Source organism: Saccopteryx bilineata, chromosome X (assembly GCF_036850765.1).
Source record: "Saccopteryx bilineata isolate mSacBil1 chromosome X, mSacBil1_pri_phased_curated, whole genome shotgun sequence".
Lineage (NCBI taxonomy): Eukaryota > Metazoa > Chordata > Mammalia > Chiroptera > Emballonuridae > Saccopteryx > Saccopteryx bilineata.
The window spans coordinates 7,622,740-7,642,883 of record NC_089502.1 but is presented as its reverse complement, the minus strand read 5'-3'; the positions used below and the strand labels follow the sequence as shown (position 1 = coordinate 7,642,883).

Here is a 20,144-nt window from a genome sequence, read left to right as displayed (position 1 = left end):
ATCTGTTGGCCATTGTATTTCTTCCTGGGAGAAGTGTCTGTTCATGTCCTCTTCCCATTTTTTTTTTTTGGATTGTTTGTTTGTTTGTTGTTGAGCTTTATGAGTTCTTTGTATATTTTGGATATTAGGCCTTTATCTGAGCTGTTGTTTGAAAATATCATTTCCCATTCAGTTGCCTGTCTGTTTATTTTGTTGTCAGTTTCTCTTGCTGAGCAAAAGCTTTTTAGTCTGAAGTAGTCCCATTCATTTATCTTTTCCTTCACTTCCCTTGCCTTTGGAGTCAAATTCAAAAAATGCTCTTTAAAACCCAGGATCCTTTACAGCAAAATGGTGGGACCTTGATAACATTATACGAAGTGAAATAAGTAAATCAGAAAAAAAACAGGAACTGCATTATTCCATACGTAGGTGGGACATAAAAGTGAGACTAAGAGACATTGATAAGATTGTGGTGGATACGGGGGGAGGGGGGAGAGGGAGAGGGAAAGGGGGAGGGGGAGGGGCACAAAGAAAACTAGATAGAAGATGACAGAGGAAAATCTGACTTTGGGTGATGGGTATGCAACATAATTGAACAACAAGATAACCTGGACATGTTATCTTTGAATATATGTATCCTGATTTATTGATGTCACCCCATTAAAAAAATAAAATTATTAAAAAAAAATCCAGGTCCATGAATTTAGTACCTATGTCTTCTTCTATGTACTTTATTGTTTCAGGTCTTATATTTAGGTCTTTGATCCATTTTGAATTAATTTTAGTACAAGGGGACAAGTTTCAATGTAGTCGAGTTTCATTCTTTTGCATGTGGCTTTCCAGTTTTCCCAGCACCATTTGTTAAAGAGGCTTTTTTTTCTCCATTGTGTGTTGTTGGCCCCTTTATCAAAAATTATTTGACCATATATATGTGGTTTTATTTCTGGACTTTCTATTCTGTTCCATTGATCTGAGTGTCTATTTTTCTGCCAATACCATGCTGTTTTGATTGTCGTGGCTCTATAATATAGTTTGAAGTCAGGTATTGTAATGCCCCCAGCTTCATTCTTTTTCCTTAGGATTGCTTTGGCTATTCGGGGTTTTTTATAGCTCCATATAAATCTCATGATTTTTTGTTCCATTTCTTTAAAGAATGTCATAGGAATTTTGATGGGAATTGCATTAAATTTATAAATTGCTTTGGGTAATATGGCCATTTTGATTATATTTATTCTTCCTATCCATGAACAAGGAATATTTTCCATCTCATTGTATCTTTTTCGATTTCCCTTAACAATGCTTTGTAGTTTTCATTATATAGGTCCTTTACATTCTTTGTTATGTTTATTCTTAGGTATTTTATTTTTTTTGTTGCAATTATGAAGGGGATTATTTTTTTGAGTTCATTTTCTAATATTTCATTTTTGGCATATAGAAAGGCTATGGACTTTTGTATGTTAATTTTGTATCCTGCGACCTTACTGTATTGGTTTATTGATTCTAGTAATCTTTTTATGGAGTCTTTGGGGTTTTTGATGTATAGGATCATATCATCTGCACAAAGTGATACCTTTACTTCTTCTTTTCCGATATGGATGCCTTTTCTTTCTTTCTCTTGTCTCATTGCTCTGGCCACATCTTCTAGCACCACGTTAAATAAGAGTGGAAGAGAGTGGACAACCCTGTCTTGTTCCTGATTTAAGGTGGAAAGTCTTCAGTTTTATGCCATTTAATATGATGTTGCTGATGGTTTATCATATATGGCCTTCATCATGTTGAGATATTTTCCTTCTATACCCATTTTGTTGAGTGTCTTAAACATAAAGTTGTGTTGTATTTTATCGAATGCCTTTTCTGCGTCTATTGATAAGATCATGTGATTTTTGTTCTTTGTTTTGTTGATATGGTGTATTACATTAACCGTTTTATGTATGTTGAACCATCCTTGAGATTCTGGGATGAATCCCACTTGATCATGATGTATTATTTTTTAATATGTTGTTGTATTCGATTTGTTAGTATTTTGTTCAGTATTTTAGCATCTGTTTTCATTAAAGATATTGGTCTGTAGTTTTCTTTTTTTGTGCAGTCGTTGCCAGGTTTCGGTATGAGGGTTATGTTGGCCTCATAAAATGTGTTCGGAAGTATTGCTTCTTCTTCAATTTTTGGAAGACTTTGAGTAGAATAGGAACCAAGTCTTCTTTGAATGTTTGATAGAATTCACTAGTGTAACTGTCTGGGCCTGGACTTTTATTTTTGGGGAGATTTTTAATAGTTTTTTCTATTTCCTCCCTGCTAATTGTTCTGTTTAGGCTTTCTGCTTCTTCATGACTCAGTCTAGGAAGGTTGTATTGTTCTAGGAATTAATCCATTTCCTCTAGATTGTTGAATTTGGTGGCATAGAATTTTTTATAGTATTCCACAATAATTCTTTGTATATCTATGATGTCTGTGGTGATTTCTCCCCTTTTATTTAGGATTTTGTATATATGAGTCCTTTCTCTTTTTTCCTTGGTGAGTCTTGCCAAGGGTTTGTCAATTTTATTGATCTTTTCAAAGAACCAACTCCTTGTTTTATTAATTTTTTCTATAGTTTTTCTGTTCTCTATTTCATTTATTTCTGCTCTGATTTTTATTATTTCCTTTCTTTGGCTGGTTTTGGGTTTTCTTTGTTCTTCTTTTTCTAGTTCCTCAAGGTGTGAAGGTAAGTGGTTTACTTGGGCTCTCTCTTGTTTGTTCATATAGGCCTGAAGTGATATGAACTTCCCTCTTATTTCTGCTTTTGCTGCATCCCATAGATTCTGATATGTCGTATTGTCATTTTCATTTGTGTGTGTGTGTGTGTGTGTGTGTGTATATATATATATATATATATATATATCTTTTGATCTCTGTGCTTATTTCTTCTTTGACCCATTCACTTTTAAAAAGAATGTTGTTTAGTTTCCACATTTTTGTGGGGGTTTTTCCCTCTTTGCAGTTGAATTCTAGTTTCAAGGCTTTATGATCAGAAAATATGCTTGGTACAATTTCAATTTTTTTGAATTTGCTGATGTTATTTTTGTGGCCCAACATATGGTCAATTCTTGAGAATGTTCCATGTACACTAGAGAAAAATGTGTACTCTGTCGCTTTGGGATTAAGTGTCCTGTAGATGTCTATCATATCCAGGTGTTCTAGTGTTTCGTTTAAGGTCAATATATCTTTATTGATTCTCTGTTTGGATGACTGATCTAGAGCCATCAGCGGTGTATTGAGGTCTCCAAGTATGATTGTATTTTTGTCAGTTTTTGTTTTAAGGTCAATAAGTAGCTGTCTTATATATTTTGGTGCTTCTTGGTTTGGTGCATATATATTAAGCATTGTTATGTCTTCTTAATTCAGTGTCCCCTTAATCATTATGAAATGATCATTTTTGTCTCTGAGTACTTTTTCTGTCTTGTATTCAGCATTATTAGATATGAATATTGCTACGCCTGCTTTTTTTTGGATGTTATTTGCTTGGAGTATTGTTTTCCAGCCTTCACTTTGAATTTGTTTTTATCCATGTTGCTTCGATGTGTTTCTTGTAGACAGCATACAGTTGAATTTTCTTTTTTTTTTTTACAGAGGCAGAGATAGACAGGGACAGACAGGAACGGAGAGAGATGAGAAGCATCAATCATCAGTTTCTCGTTGTGCGTTGCGACTTCTTAGTTGTTCATTGATTGCTTTCTCACATGTGCCTTGACCGTGGACCTTCAGCAGACCGAATAACCCCCTGCTGGAGCCAGCGACCTTGGGTCCAAGCTGGTGAGCTCTTTGCTCAAGCCAGATGAGCCTGCGCTCAAGCTGGCGACCTCGGGGTCTCGAACCTGGGTCCTTCCGCATCCCAGTCCGATGCTCTATCCACTGCGCCACCACCTGGTCAGGCGGATTTTCTTTTTTAATCCATTCTGCTACTCTGTGTCTTTTTATTGGTGAGTTTAATCCATTTACATTTAGTGTAATTATTGACAGTTGTGGGTTCCCTATTGCCATTTTATAAATTGCTTTCTGTTAGTTTTGTATCTTGTTTGATTCTTCTCTTTTGTTTTTCTATCATTTGTTTTTGTTTGTTTGTATTCCATACTTCTTTTCTCTGTTGCTACCTTTTTTAAGTTATGTGCTTCTGTGGTGGTTTTTTCAAAGGTGGTTACCATTAAGTAATGAAAAGGGTACCTACCATATTCATTGTATTACCCTATCTTATGATTGTTTTTGCACCTCATTGTCCTTTGCTACTGTTAATCTCCGTCCTCTCCCCTCCCTTTTTTTTTTGCTTTTGTTGTCACAGTTTAAATTTGGTTTTATTGTGTTCTTGGTCGAGCTTTTACTTGTGGTTTTGTTTTATATTGTTCTTTGAATCTGGTTGGAAAACCCCTTTAGTATTTCCTGGAGTGGGGGTTTTCTGATGATAAATTCCCTCATCTTTTCTGTATTTGTGAACATTTGTATTTCTCCTTTGTACTTGAAGGATAGCTTTGATGGGTATAGTATTCTTGACTGAAAGTTCCTCTCTTTCAGGGCTTTAAATATTGGGGTCCACTCTCTTCTAGCTTGTAGATTTTCTGCTGAAAAATCTGATGATAATCTAATAGGCCTTCCTTTATATGTTGTATTCTTCTTTTCCCTGGCTGCCTTGAGAATTTTTTCTTTGCCATTGGTTTATGCCATTTTCATTATGATGTGCCTTGGAGTAGGTTTGTTCTGTTTGCTTCTTGAATTTGAGGCTTTAGTTCTTTCCACAGGCTTGGGAAGTTCTCATCTATTATTTGTTTGAATATATTCTCCTTTCCATTTTCTCTCTCTTCTCCCTCTGATATACCTATTATTCTTATTTTATTCTTTTTGATGGAGTCAGACAATTCCTGTAGGACTTTCTCATTTTTTAAAAATTTCTGGGTCTCTTTCTTCTTCTCTCTGTTGTGCCTGAAGTTGCTTGTCTTCTATGTCACTAATCCTACCTTCTATCTGACCTGTTCTATTAGCTAAGCTTGTTACCTCATATTTCAGTTCATGTATTGAGTTTTTCATCTCTGTTTGATTTGTTTTTATAGTTTCAATTTCCTTGGTAATATATTTTTTGTGTTCGTTGAGTTGTTTTCTGAGCTCCCTAAATTGCCTTTCTGTGTTTTCTTGTATATCTCTGAGTATTTTTAAAATTTCTATTTTAAATTCTTTGTCATTTAGCTCCAAGGTTTCCAATATATTAAAAAAAATTTTTCATGTTTAACAATCTTTAATTCAAATGTGAAAGTTCAATACAAGCCATTTATAGGGCTTGGGACTTATTCTTTTAAAAACAAGAATGGAGGAATGCAACAAAATGATCTTTCCACTTTTTCTTCAGAAACTTTTAAGGAAAATATAGATCATAGGGCCATAGAAGATCCATTTAGTCATACCCACTTTCTCCCCTACCAAGTCTTACACTCATTCCATAATCTTAATACACATTCCTGAATGAAGACTTTTTAAGATTTACATTTCAGCTTTGCTTACATAACCATTTAAAAATACTTAGCACCACTTGCTTCCTACAAGGCCAAACAAATCAAATCATGAAACTACTTCAATAGGCATTTTCTTCTTTTTAAAACAAGGGGGTACTTATTTGTAGAAAGCAATACTTAGCCTACAAATACATTTCCCAGAAATGGCATATGCCATTTGAAGGTCTAGACACTCTCATGCTTTCAAAGTGGAATACCTAGCCTAATGTGCATAGAAGCATGAATGGCAAAATTGAAGATCAATATTATAACTATTTTCTCTATTTATTTGAAGCACAGTAAAAAAAATGGTACACTTTGGAAATTCAGTGGCACAAGGTACACTGTCATAACTTGAGGGACATTATACAGTTTTTTTTTTAAAAAAAGGAAATAATAATGAAAAAAATTCCTGTTTCAAAACACTGCATTACATAATTTTACCTGCCCAAACAGATCATTTACAAATATTAGGTCAATAAACTGCTAACATCCATAAAAAGATAGCTTTCTTACTAAAATGCAAGAATTTAAAAGATTGGTATCTAAACAAGAAAAGACAAAAACAAACTGGAATGAAAGCCTAGATATCACATCTAAAATCGGGGTTTTTTGTTTGGGCCTTCATACTCTTCTCTCCCTCTACCATATCCTGCTGGAGTTTCAGGCCCCATTCCTCTAGGACCCTGTCCACCCACAGGCCCCGCACCTCCCTGCCCAAAGTGCTCAGTACGCATGTTGCTTCCCATCATGGAACCACTCATGGTTGCTGGTGGAACTCCAGGATTAGCTTCATAACCTATGCCACCACCACCACCTAAAGGTGGAAATTTCTGGCCTCCTGAACCATAGGGATCTCCCATATTCATTGTTCCTCCACCACCCATTCTCATGTCTCTTTCTCTTGGATCCATATAGCCCATCCGACTGTAACTTTCCTCTCTTTGACGTCTCATTTGTTCTTCCATGTCACGTTGACGAATCATCATCTCTTCTTCCCTTCTGCATCGTTCCTCCTCTTGCCTTAATTGCATTTCTTTACGTTTCTGCATTTCTTGATTGTGAAGTTCTTCCATGCGTCTTAATTCTTCCTGGCGTCACATCAGATCTTGACGCAAAAGATTCACCTGATGTTCATGACAGGCATCTTCCATTTCACTTTCCAGTTTGTCTTTTGCATCTTTCATATTTTTTTCAACTTGCTCCCTTTGCTGTTTCTCCATCTCATCCAAGGACTTCCATTTCTGAGAATATTCATATTCAAATGTGCCATGCTGAGCAAAACGAGGAGGCGTTTCTTTCTCCTTTTGATACATTGGATTCTTCTGTGCAAGTTTTTCAGGAAGACCATCTTCATTATCTAATTGTTCAAGTGGTTCCACAATGACTGGATGAGGAGTTGTTGTCAGTAAGAAAACGCCTTCACTGCATCTTTCAAATGCTTTCCTTGCTGCTGGTTTAGATGCAAACTCAACAATGCCTTTTCCTGTAGATCTTCCACGATCATCCACAATAACAACAGCTCTTTCGATAGGACCAAACTGGCTAAAGGCTTCTTCCTACAGTTCATTGGAAAAGTAGGGTGCAAGATTTCAAACAGACAAGGCAGCAGCATGTGTTGCAAAGCGAACCCGAAGTTGTCTACCTCTCATGGGTGTATCATCAAGTTCAGCTTTAGCAATTTCAGCCAATGCTCTAGATTCAAGCTTAATAAATCCGAATCCTTTGCCTTTGTTGATAAAAACTTCTCTTGGTTCTCCATATTTAACAAATAGTATTTTGAATTCATCTTCCGTAATATCAGCAAGTAGATTCCCAACAAACAGCCGACAACGCTGAGTGTAAGTTTTCTCTCCAAGTTTCCTCAAGAGAGATAAGTTGGCTTTAAACCCCTGAGTTGGAAATCTTCTCCTCACTCCGGACGACAGGCCCACCGGGCGGAGGACCCTGGTGGTGCTGCTGGTGGTAGGGTGGGTGGTGCTGCCGGCCTCTGCGGGGCTCCCCGCCTCCTCGGTGCGGTGGCTTGGGATGGCCACCAGGAGTGCTTAGGCCCGGGCCACCGCCAGGCTTCGGCCCTACTGGCATTTTGGGGCCGCCGGGTCCTGGGCCCTGCTTAGGCCCGGGCACCAGTCCTCCTGCTGGTGGAGGCAGCGGACCTCCAGTTTGAGGTGGGGTGGTGGGAACCCCGCTACTCGGCGGCTCAGGCGGGGGCACCGAGGTGACAGCGGGTGGTGGGGTCAGTATAGGGCCTGGCCTCATGGTGGCCCCAGAGGTCCGGGGAGTGGCAGGCAGTGCCAAACCAGAGGCAGGCAGAGCATTGCTTACTCCGGGAGCCGGGCTGGGTCCCTGAGAAACGACAGGCTTGGACGAGTCCTGGGGCGGTGGCAGCTGCTGATGCGGCGGTTGAAGTGGCGGTGGCTGCTGTGGAGGTGGTTGCTGCTTCGGTGGTGGCTGCTGCTGTTGCTGGTGTGGTGGTGGTGGTGGGATCGGGGGTTTGGGACCACCCTGGCCTGGGCCGAGACCCATGGGTCCGCGGTTCTGATTGAGGCCCATACCGGGCGGCGGGGAGCCTAAGTTGTGGAGGCCGCCGGGGCCACCGCCTCCCCCACGCCGGTGGAAGCCACCACCACCACCACCACCACCGCGGCTCCAGAACCGATCCCAGACATGTCTGTGATCAAGGGGCGGTCAAGACAGAAGCGGAGAAGTCGCTTAGGGAACGTAGAGGCCACCTTGCTTTGTACAAAATGGCGGATGACACAGGCCAACATATTAAATTTTTTCTCCATAGATTTTTCCACATCTATCTGTGCTACTTCTCTATCTTTTGTATCCATGATATTCGATTTTCTTTTTCTTAATGGCATCTGAGGGTGGTCTTGTTGATAGCACTAATGAGAATTAATAAAGAATAAAAAGTAAAACAAAAATTGAAAAAAAACACACAAAAAAACCAATAATAATTTATTATTTCCCTCCTCTTTTCTTTCTTCTCTTCCCCTTCTCTCCCCTCCTCCTTAGGAAAATATCGTGATGAACTGTGAATTATATTATGCTAAATGGAACAAAAACTGCCTATAACAAAGGGCCTGAGTTGGGGGGAAGTGTTCAAGGGGCAAAAAAGGAAGTAGGGACCCACAAAATGCAAAAAAGGAAAAAATTTGGGTCAAGTATAAAATTATTTGCTTGTAAATGATGGTCGACTAAGAGATATAATGAGAGGGATAAGAGGGAAACAGGAAAAAGGAAAAAAAAAGAAAAACTATTGTATTAAGTGGAGATCCTGGGTTGGGAGGAATGCTAATGAGTTAAAAAGGGACGTAAAAAGCACCCAAAATGCCACACAAAAAAACCTTGAGTCCCAAATTAAATAATTTGTTCATGATTGAGGATTGAATGAGAGGAAAAGTAAAAGGAGAAAAGAAGAAACTAATAGAAAGGGAGAAATAAGAAAAAAAACAAAAAGAGAGAGAGAGAGTTAAGGGTTTTGGAGTGTAACCCTCATGGAGAGTAAGGAAGAAGAAAAGAACTAAAATGTAACACTTATGGGTAGTGTAGTTCAAGAAAAGGAAAGAGTAAGATGGGCAGAGAATAAAAGGACCAAGGTGGAGGAAATAGAAATAATAATAATAAAGGCAAGAAGATGAAAGAAACAAAAAAATAGTGGAACAAATTATAAAGTCTGTGGATTTTTCTTGATGTTGAGAGGTTAACATCTTCCTTTTTCTTTCCTCTCCCTCTTCCTGGTCGTTACTCTGTACCCCAGGCTGTGCCCTGTGGCATGCTTAGGTAGAGATTTGCAGTTCATGAGACTCTACGGCAATGTCATACAGTTGGCTTCAGTCTCATTGGTAGTCAAGGCTTGTTAGCGTTTGCAGGCTCCAACAATGAAAGAGTCCATTTTCCCGGAGCCTCTCTCCTAGTCTCTCCTTCCTGAATTAGCAGCCTGATGATCCAGCTATGAGGCTGCTGCTGCCTCTGCCTGGAGAGTAAGAGGCTCAAAGAGCTGGCAAATCCCCACTGTATCCCACTGAATGCAGGGTTCTGGGTAAGGCTCTGGCAGTCAGAGCCACCAGCGTAATCAGGAGGAGCTGGGAGCCAATTGCTCTCAAGGTGACTTTCTATGAACCTCCAGGCCTGTTCAGCACGCCTAGCACTCTGTGGGAGCACTCTCCCTAGGCTTTCCGCACTTTGTAACCTGTTTTGGCTGGGAAGAAGATGCCCTAGTCGCTGCCTGCAGTACAGGAGGTCTTAACATCTGCCAAGTCCCTCTTTTTAGCGTATATCCCTGAGTATGAGAGCTCTACCAATCAGAAGTTGCCCCCACCCCTTTAGCAAGAGGCACTAAATAATGTCACGCCTCTTGTCTTGGATCGCTGAACTGAGAGAGATCTTGTTGATTAGAGCCGTGTAGGTCAGTTGGGAGGTGAGTAGCCTGTGGGTTAAGCTAATTTCAGCGATTGGATCCGCAGAATTGCTCCAGAAAGGACAGCAAGCTGTCCGTGCGCCCCTCCCCCGACGCTTGATGGTTAGCTTGAATGACTGGGTGAGGTGCTCCGCCTGCCTGGAGAAGCTCAGGCATAGGGAAGTTTGCTTTGGCACACTCCCCACGTGCCGCTGGCAGCTGCTGCTCATGATGTGGGCAGTTGCTTGCTGCGCAGCATGCGGGCTGCCGGATTGCTCGTGGCAGGCAGGCAGTTACTCGCGGCATGCGGGCAGTTGCTCGTGTGGGCTGATTCACCACAGGCACACTCTTTCCTCGGCTTGAATGAATGTCCGTGCTGCAGCCTAGCCTCCTCCACACCCTTAGCCCCCACCCCCAACTCTCAGTTCCAAGTGAAAGCAGCCTTTGCTCGGGTTAGTGAGGAAGGCAGAGTGTTTCTTTGTCCGACTTATTTCCTTCAGGGTTGATTATATATTTAGTCAATTTTTCGCTCGATCCTACCTTTGTGTGAAACTTCCATATGCTCCAAGGATAGATATTTCTGTCTCTGGTTGATGAACTTGTTAAAATTTTGGGGAGATTTGTCAGTCACGCTCCTCACGGTGCCATTTCTCTGACGTAACTCCTCTGTTCCATTTTGAATTCACGTTTGTGTAGGGGAACAAATTGTAGTTAAGTTTCATTCTTTTGCATGTGGCTTTCCAATTTTCCCAGCAATATTTACTGAAGAGGATTTCTTTTCTCCATGTGTGTTTCTGGTCCTTTGTCAAAAATGATTTGTCCATATATATGTAGTTTTATTTCTGAACTCTTGATTATGTTTCATTGTTCTGTATGTCTGTTTTTCTGCCAATACCATGCTGTTTTGATTATCGTGGTTCTATAGTAATTTGAAGTCAGGCAGTGTGACTCTGGCTTCATTCTTTTTTCTCAGGATTGCTTTGGCCACTCAGTGTTTTTTATGGTTCCATATAAAACACTTTTTGTTCTATTTCTTTAAAAGATGACATTGGGATTTTGATGTGGGTTGCATTAAATTTGTACATTTCTTTGTGTAATATGGCCATTTTGGTAGTTTGTTCTCTTCAAGGAATTAGTCCATTTTATCTATGTTCTCAAATTTATGTGTGTAGAGGTGTTTTTAGTAACTTTGTATTATTCTTTTAATAGCTTCAGTCCATCGTAATCCCTTGTTTCATTCCTGATAGATTATTTGTGTCATTTCTTTTTATTCAGACTGCTTAGAGGTTTGTTAATTTTACATACTTTTTCAAAAACCATCGTCTTTTTTCAATCGTTTTCTGTAATTTTTCTTATTTTCAATTTAATTGATATCTTTTCTTTATTATTGTCATCCTTCTCCTTGTTTTGGGTTTATTTTGCTCTTTTTTTGTGGGTTCTTAAAGTGGAAGCTTAGGTTACTAATTTGATACATTTATCCAAAGCAAACAAAAACATTATTTCAAGAAGTTATATCACCTCTATGTCCACTGCAGCATTATTATGCTTTTCTTCTTCTTCTTCTTCTTCTTCTTCTTCTTCTTCTTCTTCTTCTTCTTCTTCTTCTTCTTCTTCTTCTTTTGCTTTTCTTCTTTTTAAATGTAAGCTTTTAGTGCCATATTCCCCTTTAACACTGCTTTAGCTGGGTTTCAAAAATCTTAATATATTTAATTTTTATATTTATTCAGTTCAGGGTATATTAGATTTCCCTTGAAACTTCTTTTTTAAATCTATGCATTATTTAGAATTGTTCTCTGTGGTTTTCAAGTGTTTAGAAATTTTCCTGTTATCTTTCTTTTCTTACAAATTTATAGTTTGATCACATTGTGATCAGAGAACAAACTCTGTATGCTTTCAACTCTCCCTAAATGTTGAGGTTTACTTTCTGGCCTAACATGTGGCCTATTTTAGAGGGTTATAATCGATTGGTGCTTGAAAACATAAGCACTCTGTTGTCATTGGATGGAGTATTCTATAAATTTTGATTAGAATCTTTGGTTGATGGTAATGATGTTTTTCTATATCTTTGCTGGGTGTTTTTTTTTTTTTTTAACAATTGTTTAGAAAGTCATGTTGACATTTCAACTACAAATGTGAATCTATTTTTTCTCTTAGTTCTAGCAAATTTTGCTTTACAAATTTTTCTGCTCTGCCATTTGGTGCATACACATTTAGGAATCAGCAAATTGGCTCTTTTATCATTTATGTAATAATCCATTGACTTTGAAATTTTTTACGTTTTATTCTTTTTGTCTTCCTGTAGATTATTTGAACATATTTTTAGAATTCTATTTCAAATTATAGATAATATACGTTTTGGTACAGCATGGGTGGACTTAGAGAGTGATATACTGAGTAAAATAAACCAGTCAGAGAAAGACAAATACTGTACCATATGATTTCACTTATATGTGGATTCTCATATGCAAAATAAAATCAAAACAGACTCATAGAGGCCCTGGCTGGTTGGCTCAGCGGTAGGGCGTCGGCCTGGCATGCAGGGGACCCAGGTTCGATTCCCAGCCAGGGCACATGTGCCCATTTGCTTCTCCACCCCCCTCCTTCCTCTCTGTCTCTCTTTTCCCCTCCCACAGCTGAGGCTCCATTGGAGCAAAGATGACCCGGGCGCTGGGGATGGCTCCTTGGCCTCTGCCCCAGGCGCTAGAGTGGCTCTGGTTGCGGCAGAGCAACACCCCGGAGGGGCAGAGCATTGCCCCCTGGTGGGCAGAGCGTCGCCCCTGGTGGGCGTGCCGGGTGGATCCCGGTCGGGCGCATGCGGGAGTCTGTCTGACTGTCTCTCCCCGTTTCCAGCTTCATTAAAAAAAAAGAAAAAAAACCAGACTCATCGATACAGAGAGCAGACGGACAGCTGTTGAAGAAGAGAGTGTTGAGGGTCTAGGAGAGAAAGGTGAAGGGATTAAAAAAAAATTAAAAAAAAACTCATAGAGACAACAACACAATGATTACCAAAGGGAAAGAGAGGTGAGTAAAATAGGTGAGGGTAAAAGTGAGATAGATGGTGATAGAAGGAGACTTGACTTGGGGTGATGAACACAGAATACAAGTGCAGAAAATGTGTTATATTCTCTTTACACAACATTTTAGTAGCTGTTCTAGGTGTTACTTTATGTATAAGTGCATAAATTATTATAGTCTACTAATATCATCATTTTATCAGTTCAGTTGAATGTAGAAACGTTATCTACCTTTATGTTCTTTATGCATTCCTTTATTTATAGTATAATTCTTTTAAACTCATAACTGGATCAAGGTAGTGTTATAGATTTGACTATAACCATCAAACAATTTAGAGGAAAAAAAGAATAAAAAGTTTATTATATTTACTAATATTTTTGATCATTTTGTTATTCTTCCTTCCTGATAGTCTTATATTCCTTTTATTATTTTCTGTCTGTTTATAGAAATTCCTGTAACCATTCTTTTCTTCTGGCATTATATTCTCTTAGTTTATCTTCATCTGAGAATTTCCTTTTTTTTAAAATTTAAAGCATTATTATTTTTCAGTTATATTTGACAAAGAATATTATATTAGTTTCAGGTGTATACACCAGTGATTAGACATTATCTAACTTACTAAATAATCATCCTGATAGATCTCATACCCATCTGACACTATACATAGTTATTAGAATATTGTTGACTCTATTCCCTATGCTGTACTTACATCCCCATGACCATTCTTTACCAATTTGTTTATGCTTCCCAGTCCTTTCAATGTTTTCACCCATCCCCCAACATCTTTCCATCTGGCAATCATCATAATGGTCTCTGCAACCGTAAGTTGGTTTCTGTTTGCTGGTTTGTTTTTGAAGATTCAATTTTTAATAGGTAAGTATTTATTGCCATTTTACAATTCATATTTTTATTTGAAAAATTAAATTTTATGGCATGGCCCTGTTCATATTTCTTTATCTTTCTTCTTTGTCCCCTTCTTTTTCTTCATCTTCTTCTTCCTCTTCTCCTTCTCCTCCTCCTCCTAGTTCTCCTTCCTCTTCCTCTTCCTCTTTCTCTTTCTCTTTCTCTTCTCATTCTCCTTCTTCTTTTCTCCTTCACCCTTTAACATTTCATATAATACTAGTTTGGTATTGATGACCTCCTTTAGGTATTTCTTCTCTGGGAAGCTGTTTAAATGTCCTTAGATTGGCCCTGGCCCGTTGGCTCAGTGGTAGAGCATCAGTCTGGCGTGCAGGAGTCCCAGGTTTGATTCCTGGCCAGGGCACACAGGAGAAGTGCCCATCTGCTTCTCCACCCCTCCCCCTCTCCTTCCTCTCTGTCTCTCCCTTCCCCTCCCACAGCCAAGGTTCCATTGGAGCAAAGTTGGCCCGGCGCTGAGGATGGCTCCATGGCCTCTGCCTCAGGCACTAGAATGGCTCTGGTTGCAACATAGCAGAGCCCCAGATGGGCGGAGCATCAATCCCTGGTGGGCATGACGGGTGGACCCCGGTCGGGCGCATGCAGAAGTCTGTCTGACTGCCTCCCCATTTACAACTTCAGAAAAATACAAAAAAATAAAAATAATAAATGTTTTTAGATTATACATGATAGTTTAGCTGGGTAGAGTAATCTTGGTTGTAGGTCCCCTATTTTCATCATTTTGAATATTTCTTGACACTCCCTTTTTTTGGGGGGGGTTTTATTTTTCTGAAGCTGGAAACAAGGAGAGATAGTCAGACAGACTCCTGCATGCGCCCGACTGGGATCCACCCGGCATGCCCACCATGGGGCAACGCTCTGCCCACCAGGGGGCGATGCTCTGCCCCTCCGGGGCGTTGCCATGTTGCGACCAGAGCCACTCTAGCGCCTGAGGCAGAGGCCACAGAGCCATCCCCAGTGCCCGGGCCATCTTTGCTCCAATGGAGCCTTAGCTGCGGGAAAGGAAGAGAGAGACAGAGAGGAAAGCGCGGCGGACGGGTGGAGAAGCAAATGGGCGCTTCTCCTGTGTGCCCTCGCTGGGAATCGAACCCGGGTCCTCCGCACGCCAGGCCGACGCTCTACCGCTGAGCCAAGCGGCCAGGGCTTGACACTCCCTTTTGGCCTGCAAAGATTCTATTGAGAAATCAACTAACAGTCTTATGGAAAGTCTCTTGTAGATAACTAATTGTTTTTCTCTTGCTGCTTTTAAGATTCTCTCTTTGTCTTTAACCTTTTGCATTTTAATTATGATGTGTTGGTGTGGGCCTCTTTGAGTTCATCTTGTTTGGGACTCTCTGAACTTCCTGGACTTGTATGTCTATTTCCTTCACCAGGCAGTTTTCTGTTGTTATTTTTTTCAAATATGTTTTTATTTTCTTGCTCTCTCTGTTCTCTCTTCAGCACCCTTCTTGATGTGAATGTGGGTACACTCGAGGTTGTGCCAGAAGCTCTTTACACTATCCTCATTTTATTTGGATTAATTTTTGTTTCTTCTGTCTTGACTTGGTGTTTTTTGCTTTCTTATATTCCAAATTACTGATTTGATTCTTATCTTTACTGTCTATTCCCTGTAAATTATTCTTCATTTCAGCTGTTTATCCTTCATTTCTAACTGGTTCTTTATTATGGTGTTAAAGGTTTAAGTTCACTGATCATCCTTATAACTAGTGTTTTGAACTCTGTATCTAGTAGTTTTCTTGTCTCCAATTTTGTTCCTTTTTTCTAGAGTTTCCTTCTGTTCTTTCATTTGAGACATGTTTCCTTGTCTTCTCATTTTGGAAATCTCCTTGTTGTTTCTAATTACTAGGTAGAGCTTCTGCATTTCCCAGGCTTTGTATAGTGGCATTATGTAGTAGGTATCTTGCAGGGCTCAGTGCCATAGCCTCCCCAGTTAGTTGAGTTGGGCACTCCAGGTGTGCCCTCATTGTGTGGTTTATACACCCTCCTGTTGTAGTTGGGACTTGATTGTTGTTGGCACATCAATGGAAGAGATTTATCTCCAGGCCAATTGTCAATGAGGACTGGCTGAAACCACCAAACTACCATAGAGAATCAACTGTTTACGGGCCTTCCCCACAAAGCAGGACTTTTTCAGCAGGGCTCTGGTGCCTGTTGAGTCTGTCCCTTGAGTGTGTCATTAGTGGAGTTGGTTGGGTGGTAATTTGATGTAGTCTGAAAGCTGTCCACCAATGTTCTGTCCCTGGGACCTCCTAAGCAGAGCAGGTCAAGGTCAGACATTGCCTTTGTTCTGCCCAGGACCACTTGGCATGAGCTACAAAATTTTCTGCAGATGGTTGCTACTTGTGTTGGGCTTGGAGGTTCCCATGGAGGCCAACCTGTGGGCCAAGGCTGGCTGCTGCTAGTGCCAGACCTAGGGCCACTTAGCAAGAGGTCTAGGGCATGCTGAGGCTAGTTTTTTTCTTGTTTGAAAGATTCCAGGGAATTCTGAAGCATGATCTAAGAAAAATCACTGGTATGGAAAAGCCACTGGATGCAACTTATGTGGGCCTATAAGTTGATTTGGGTGGGGACTCAGAGAATCACCAGGGCAAGCTGAACAGCAAACCAGATTGATGGAGACTCAGATATGGTACCAAGACACTGCCTCTTTACTGCCAGGTGGAAGTAGAAGGTAGAAGTCCAGGTTTTCTTCAACTGGACTTTATTGACACCTGGGTTTGCTCATTACTATCATGCAGGGATGGTAGTTCTGGCTCCTCATATCATCTACAGTCATATCTGCTTTTCTAGAGAGGTTCAAGTGTCTTAGTACTCCTCTTCCATGGCCTTCATTGATATTAGGGAACTCTGGGTGATGTGAGGTGACCCATTTTCCACTGGGCAATGGTAAAGTCATGATTCTTCACTAGGTCTCCTCCAATCCCACCTTAGCAAAATAATCAGGACACTTTGTTACAGCCTATTGAGTATGGTTGTCTAGGATTCACACTATGACTTTACTAGCATGGCTGTGCTAGAGAACTATATTTTCTGTGTGGTTTGACTAGAGGAGAACAGTTATTGTCTAAAAGGTTTCTGTCTTGCTAGGCTGCTACTCTCTTTGTCATTTGGTTAGAGAGAACAGGCTTTCCTTGAGGCTCCTCTGTCTGTGCCTTTTGGCATTTTGGTTTGCCAGCTTCTCCAGCACCCAGTCTGTGATATAGGAAACAAAAGAAAACAGAATTATCATTGTTTGATTCCTTGTGTCTAGAGGTTCCTATTCCATCTGCTTATTTCTTTTTTTTTTTTTTTACAGAGACAGAGAGTGAGTCAGAGAGAGGGATAGACAGGGACAGACAGACAGGAACGGAGAGAGATGAGAAGTATCAATCATTAGTTTTTCATTGCACGTTGCAACACCTTAGTTGTTCATTGATTGCTTTCTCATATGTGCCTTGACCGCGGGCCTTCAGCAGACCGAGTAACCCCTTGCTGGAGCCAGCGACCTTGGGTTCAAGCTGGTGACCTCGGGGTCTCGAACCTGGGTCTTCCACATCCCAGTCCAACGCTCTATCCACTGCGCCACCGCCTGGTCAGGCTCCATCTGCTTATTTCTTACCACCCTTCAGTGTCCTCTGAATTTGTTGTATAGATAATAAGCAGAGTTTTTTTCTGTACCTGGTGAAAGGAATAGGAGAAAGCAAATCTACTCTGTCTTTCTGAAAGTGGAAGGCCCAAAATATTTTTTGAAATTCAGAATTTGGGAGATTTTAAGATGGTAATATGATACACAGTGGTTCTTGAACTCGAGTATACAGCAGAATTGCCTGGAAAGCTTGTTAAATACAGTTGGTAGGTACATTCCCCCAAATATTCTTATTGTGTAAAAGTGAAATTGGGCTTTGAAATTTGTATTAGTAACAACTCCTGGCCAATACTACTGGTTCGGGTACCACATTTTAAGATTACTCCCTTAGAGATATGTAGTCCAATGATTCTCATCTATTGCTGTTGCTTAGAATTACCTGGTAAACTTAGTGTTTAAAAAGAATGTCCAGACAGTACTAATCTCCCACTCCTCGGATACTTTTATGCTATTGTTCTGAAATGAGACCTCGGAATTTGGTAGTTTTAAAAAGCTTCCCAAACATGAATGTTCAAAGAAGCATTTCTAAAATAATTTTTATTGATTGATTTTAGGGAGAGAGAAAGATTCATTGATTTGTTGTTCCACTTATTTATGCTTTATTAGTTGGTTCTTATATGTGCCTTTACTAGGAATTGAACCCACAACCTTGGCATACCCGGCTGGTGCTCTAAACAACTGTGCTATCAAGTTAGGACCATAGAAGTTATTGTAGCCAAAAAGTGGAAATAATCCATATATTCATCAACTGATAAATGGATACTCAAAACGTGTTACATCCATACAATGAAATAAAAGGAATTTTATTCCACAACTCCATGAAAATTAATGAAATATTAATATATGCTATAGCATGGATGAACCTTAAAACCATATAAAATGAATCATATACTAATTAGCATATGATTCTATTCATATGAAATGTCCATAGAGCCAGAACTTAGATAGTGGTCATCAGGGCTGGGTGAATTGGTAGAAAATGGAGAGTGACTGCTAATGGCCACAGCTTTTCTTTTGGAGGTGATGAAATGTTCTGGAATTAGAGAGTGGCGATCATTGCACAATCTTGTAAATATGTGAAACACCACTGAATTGTACTCTTTAAAAAAGGATAGGTTTTATGTTGTGTGAATCCTATCTCAATTGATTTTTCCCCTAGGTGATATCCAGCATATTCTGACAACTTGGAAAAATGCAGCACTATACTTCACATGAAGTTGCAAATACTGACAGGAGCCACAAAAAATTTAAATGTCCAGATAAACATTTTAAATTTATTTTTATATTTACAAAAAATTGTTTATATTTATATTTATATTTATATTTACAGATTTACTTTCCTAAGTTTGTCTGATTAAAAGAATTACCAGAGACCTTGTTAAAACTATGGAGTTCCGGACCCCTTCAGTGAGCATTTAGATTCTGAACTAATGATAAGATTCAGGTTTGAGATCATTTCTGAAAAATTTGTTCTTGCAACATTACCTGGTGTGATTTTAACATTTGAGCAATTGAGGAGGGCACTGAAGGTTTTCTTTCTCTTTTAATTGAAAATTTTCGTATTTTCTAAAGTGTCTCGTTTCAGTAGTTTATCCAAATAGAGTTCATTAATTAAAATTTTAATTTACCACACATGTTTGCCAAAGACCAATTAATTGTTCTTATATTTGAGCTATGTTAAATAGAGAAATGGTCTGTGTATTTGTAGTCCATATGACATTAAGTCTAATTATGTCTCTTTAGTCAGTTCAACTGTGGATTTCTAACTGCTTTCTCAGTTTCCCCCTCTTGCTGAATTTTTCTTTTATCCATGTGTAGCACATTAATAACATTTGCATTATTTATGCAATGCCTTTCAAAATGGAAAACCTCTTTATTACTGATAGTGTTTAAACATGTTTAACTATAAAGGAAAAATTGAAGTTCTCCATAGACTTCACTACTTACCAGCAGAGTTTATCTTAATGCTGTGGTATCAATTCCAGACACAACTCATTTATACAAAAATGGAATCATACTACACCTTCTCTATTTTTAACTTAATATGGGGAACATCTTTTTATGTCAGTGCTTTAAAGATCTACTGTGTCCATCTTAATGACTGTATGGCATGTGTGTATATACTATAATTTACTTAATCACTACCCTTTTGAGATACTTGTAATCCATTTTGTTGCTAATTTGTTTTTTTCCTTTGAAATAAAAATTTAAGCCTTAACCCTGACCAGGCAGTGGCACAGTAGATAGAGCGTCAAACTGGGATGCAGAAGGACCCAGGTTTGAGACCCCGAGGTAGCCAGCTTGAGTGTGGGCTCATCTGGTTTGAGCAAAAGCTCACCAGCTTGGACCCAAGGTCGTTGGCTCGAGCAAGGGGTTACTCTGTCTGCTGTAGCCCCATGGTCAAGGCACATATGAAAAAGCAATCAATGAACAACTAAGATGTCGCAACGAAAAACTGATGATTGATGCTTCGCATCTCTCTCAGTTTCTATCTGTCTGTCCCTATCTGTCGCACTCTGTTTCTTTTGGTCTCTGTCACAAAAAACAATTAAGCATTAAAAAATGTTAGGAAACAAGCTGTCTTAGGTTTTCTCACTTGCACTTTACATGATTAATACATGAGCACATGACAGAGCCACATGTGCATTGCCTATGTAAGGCTACAGGTGCTTTGACTCAGGGCAGATTG

General features: G+C 39.5%; 2 protein-coding genes across 4 annotated transcripts in view; one reads left to right on the top strand and one right to left on the bottom strand.

Annotated features, from left to right (window-relative positions):
- LOC136316972 (integrator complex subunit 6-like) overlaps positions 1–20,144 on the top strand; it is a 482,266-nt gene that overhangs the window by 361,679 nt on the left and 100,443 nt on the right. The window lies entirely within an intron of this gene.
- LOC136317341 (splicing factor, proline- and glutamine-rich-like) lies at positions 5,957–13,635 on the bottom strand. The gene is given in 5 exon segments (XM_066249986.1): positions 5,957–7,385; positions 7,387–8,163; positions 9,514–9,722; positions 11,416–11,527; positions 13,622–13,635. Coding segments are annotated over 5 exon segments (2,409 nt in total). The 3' UTR covers positions 5,957–6,088.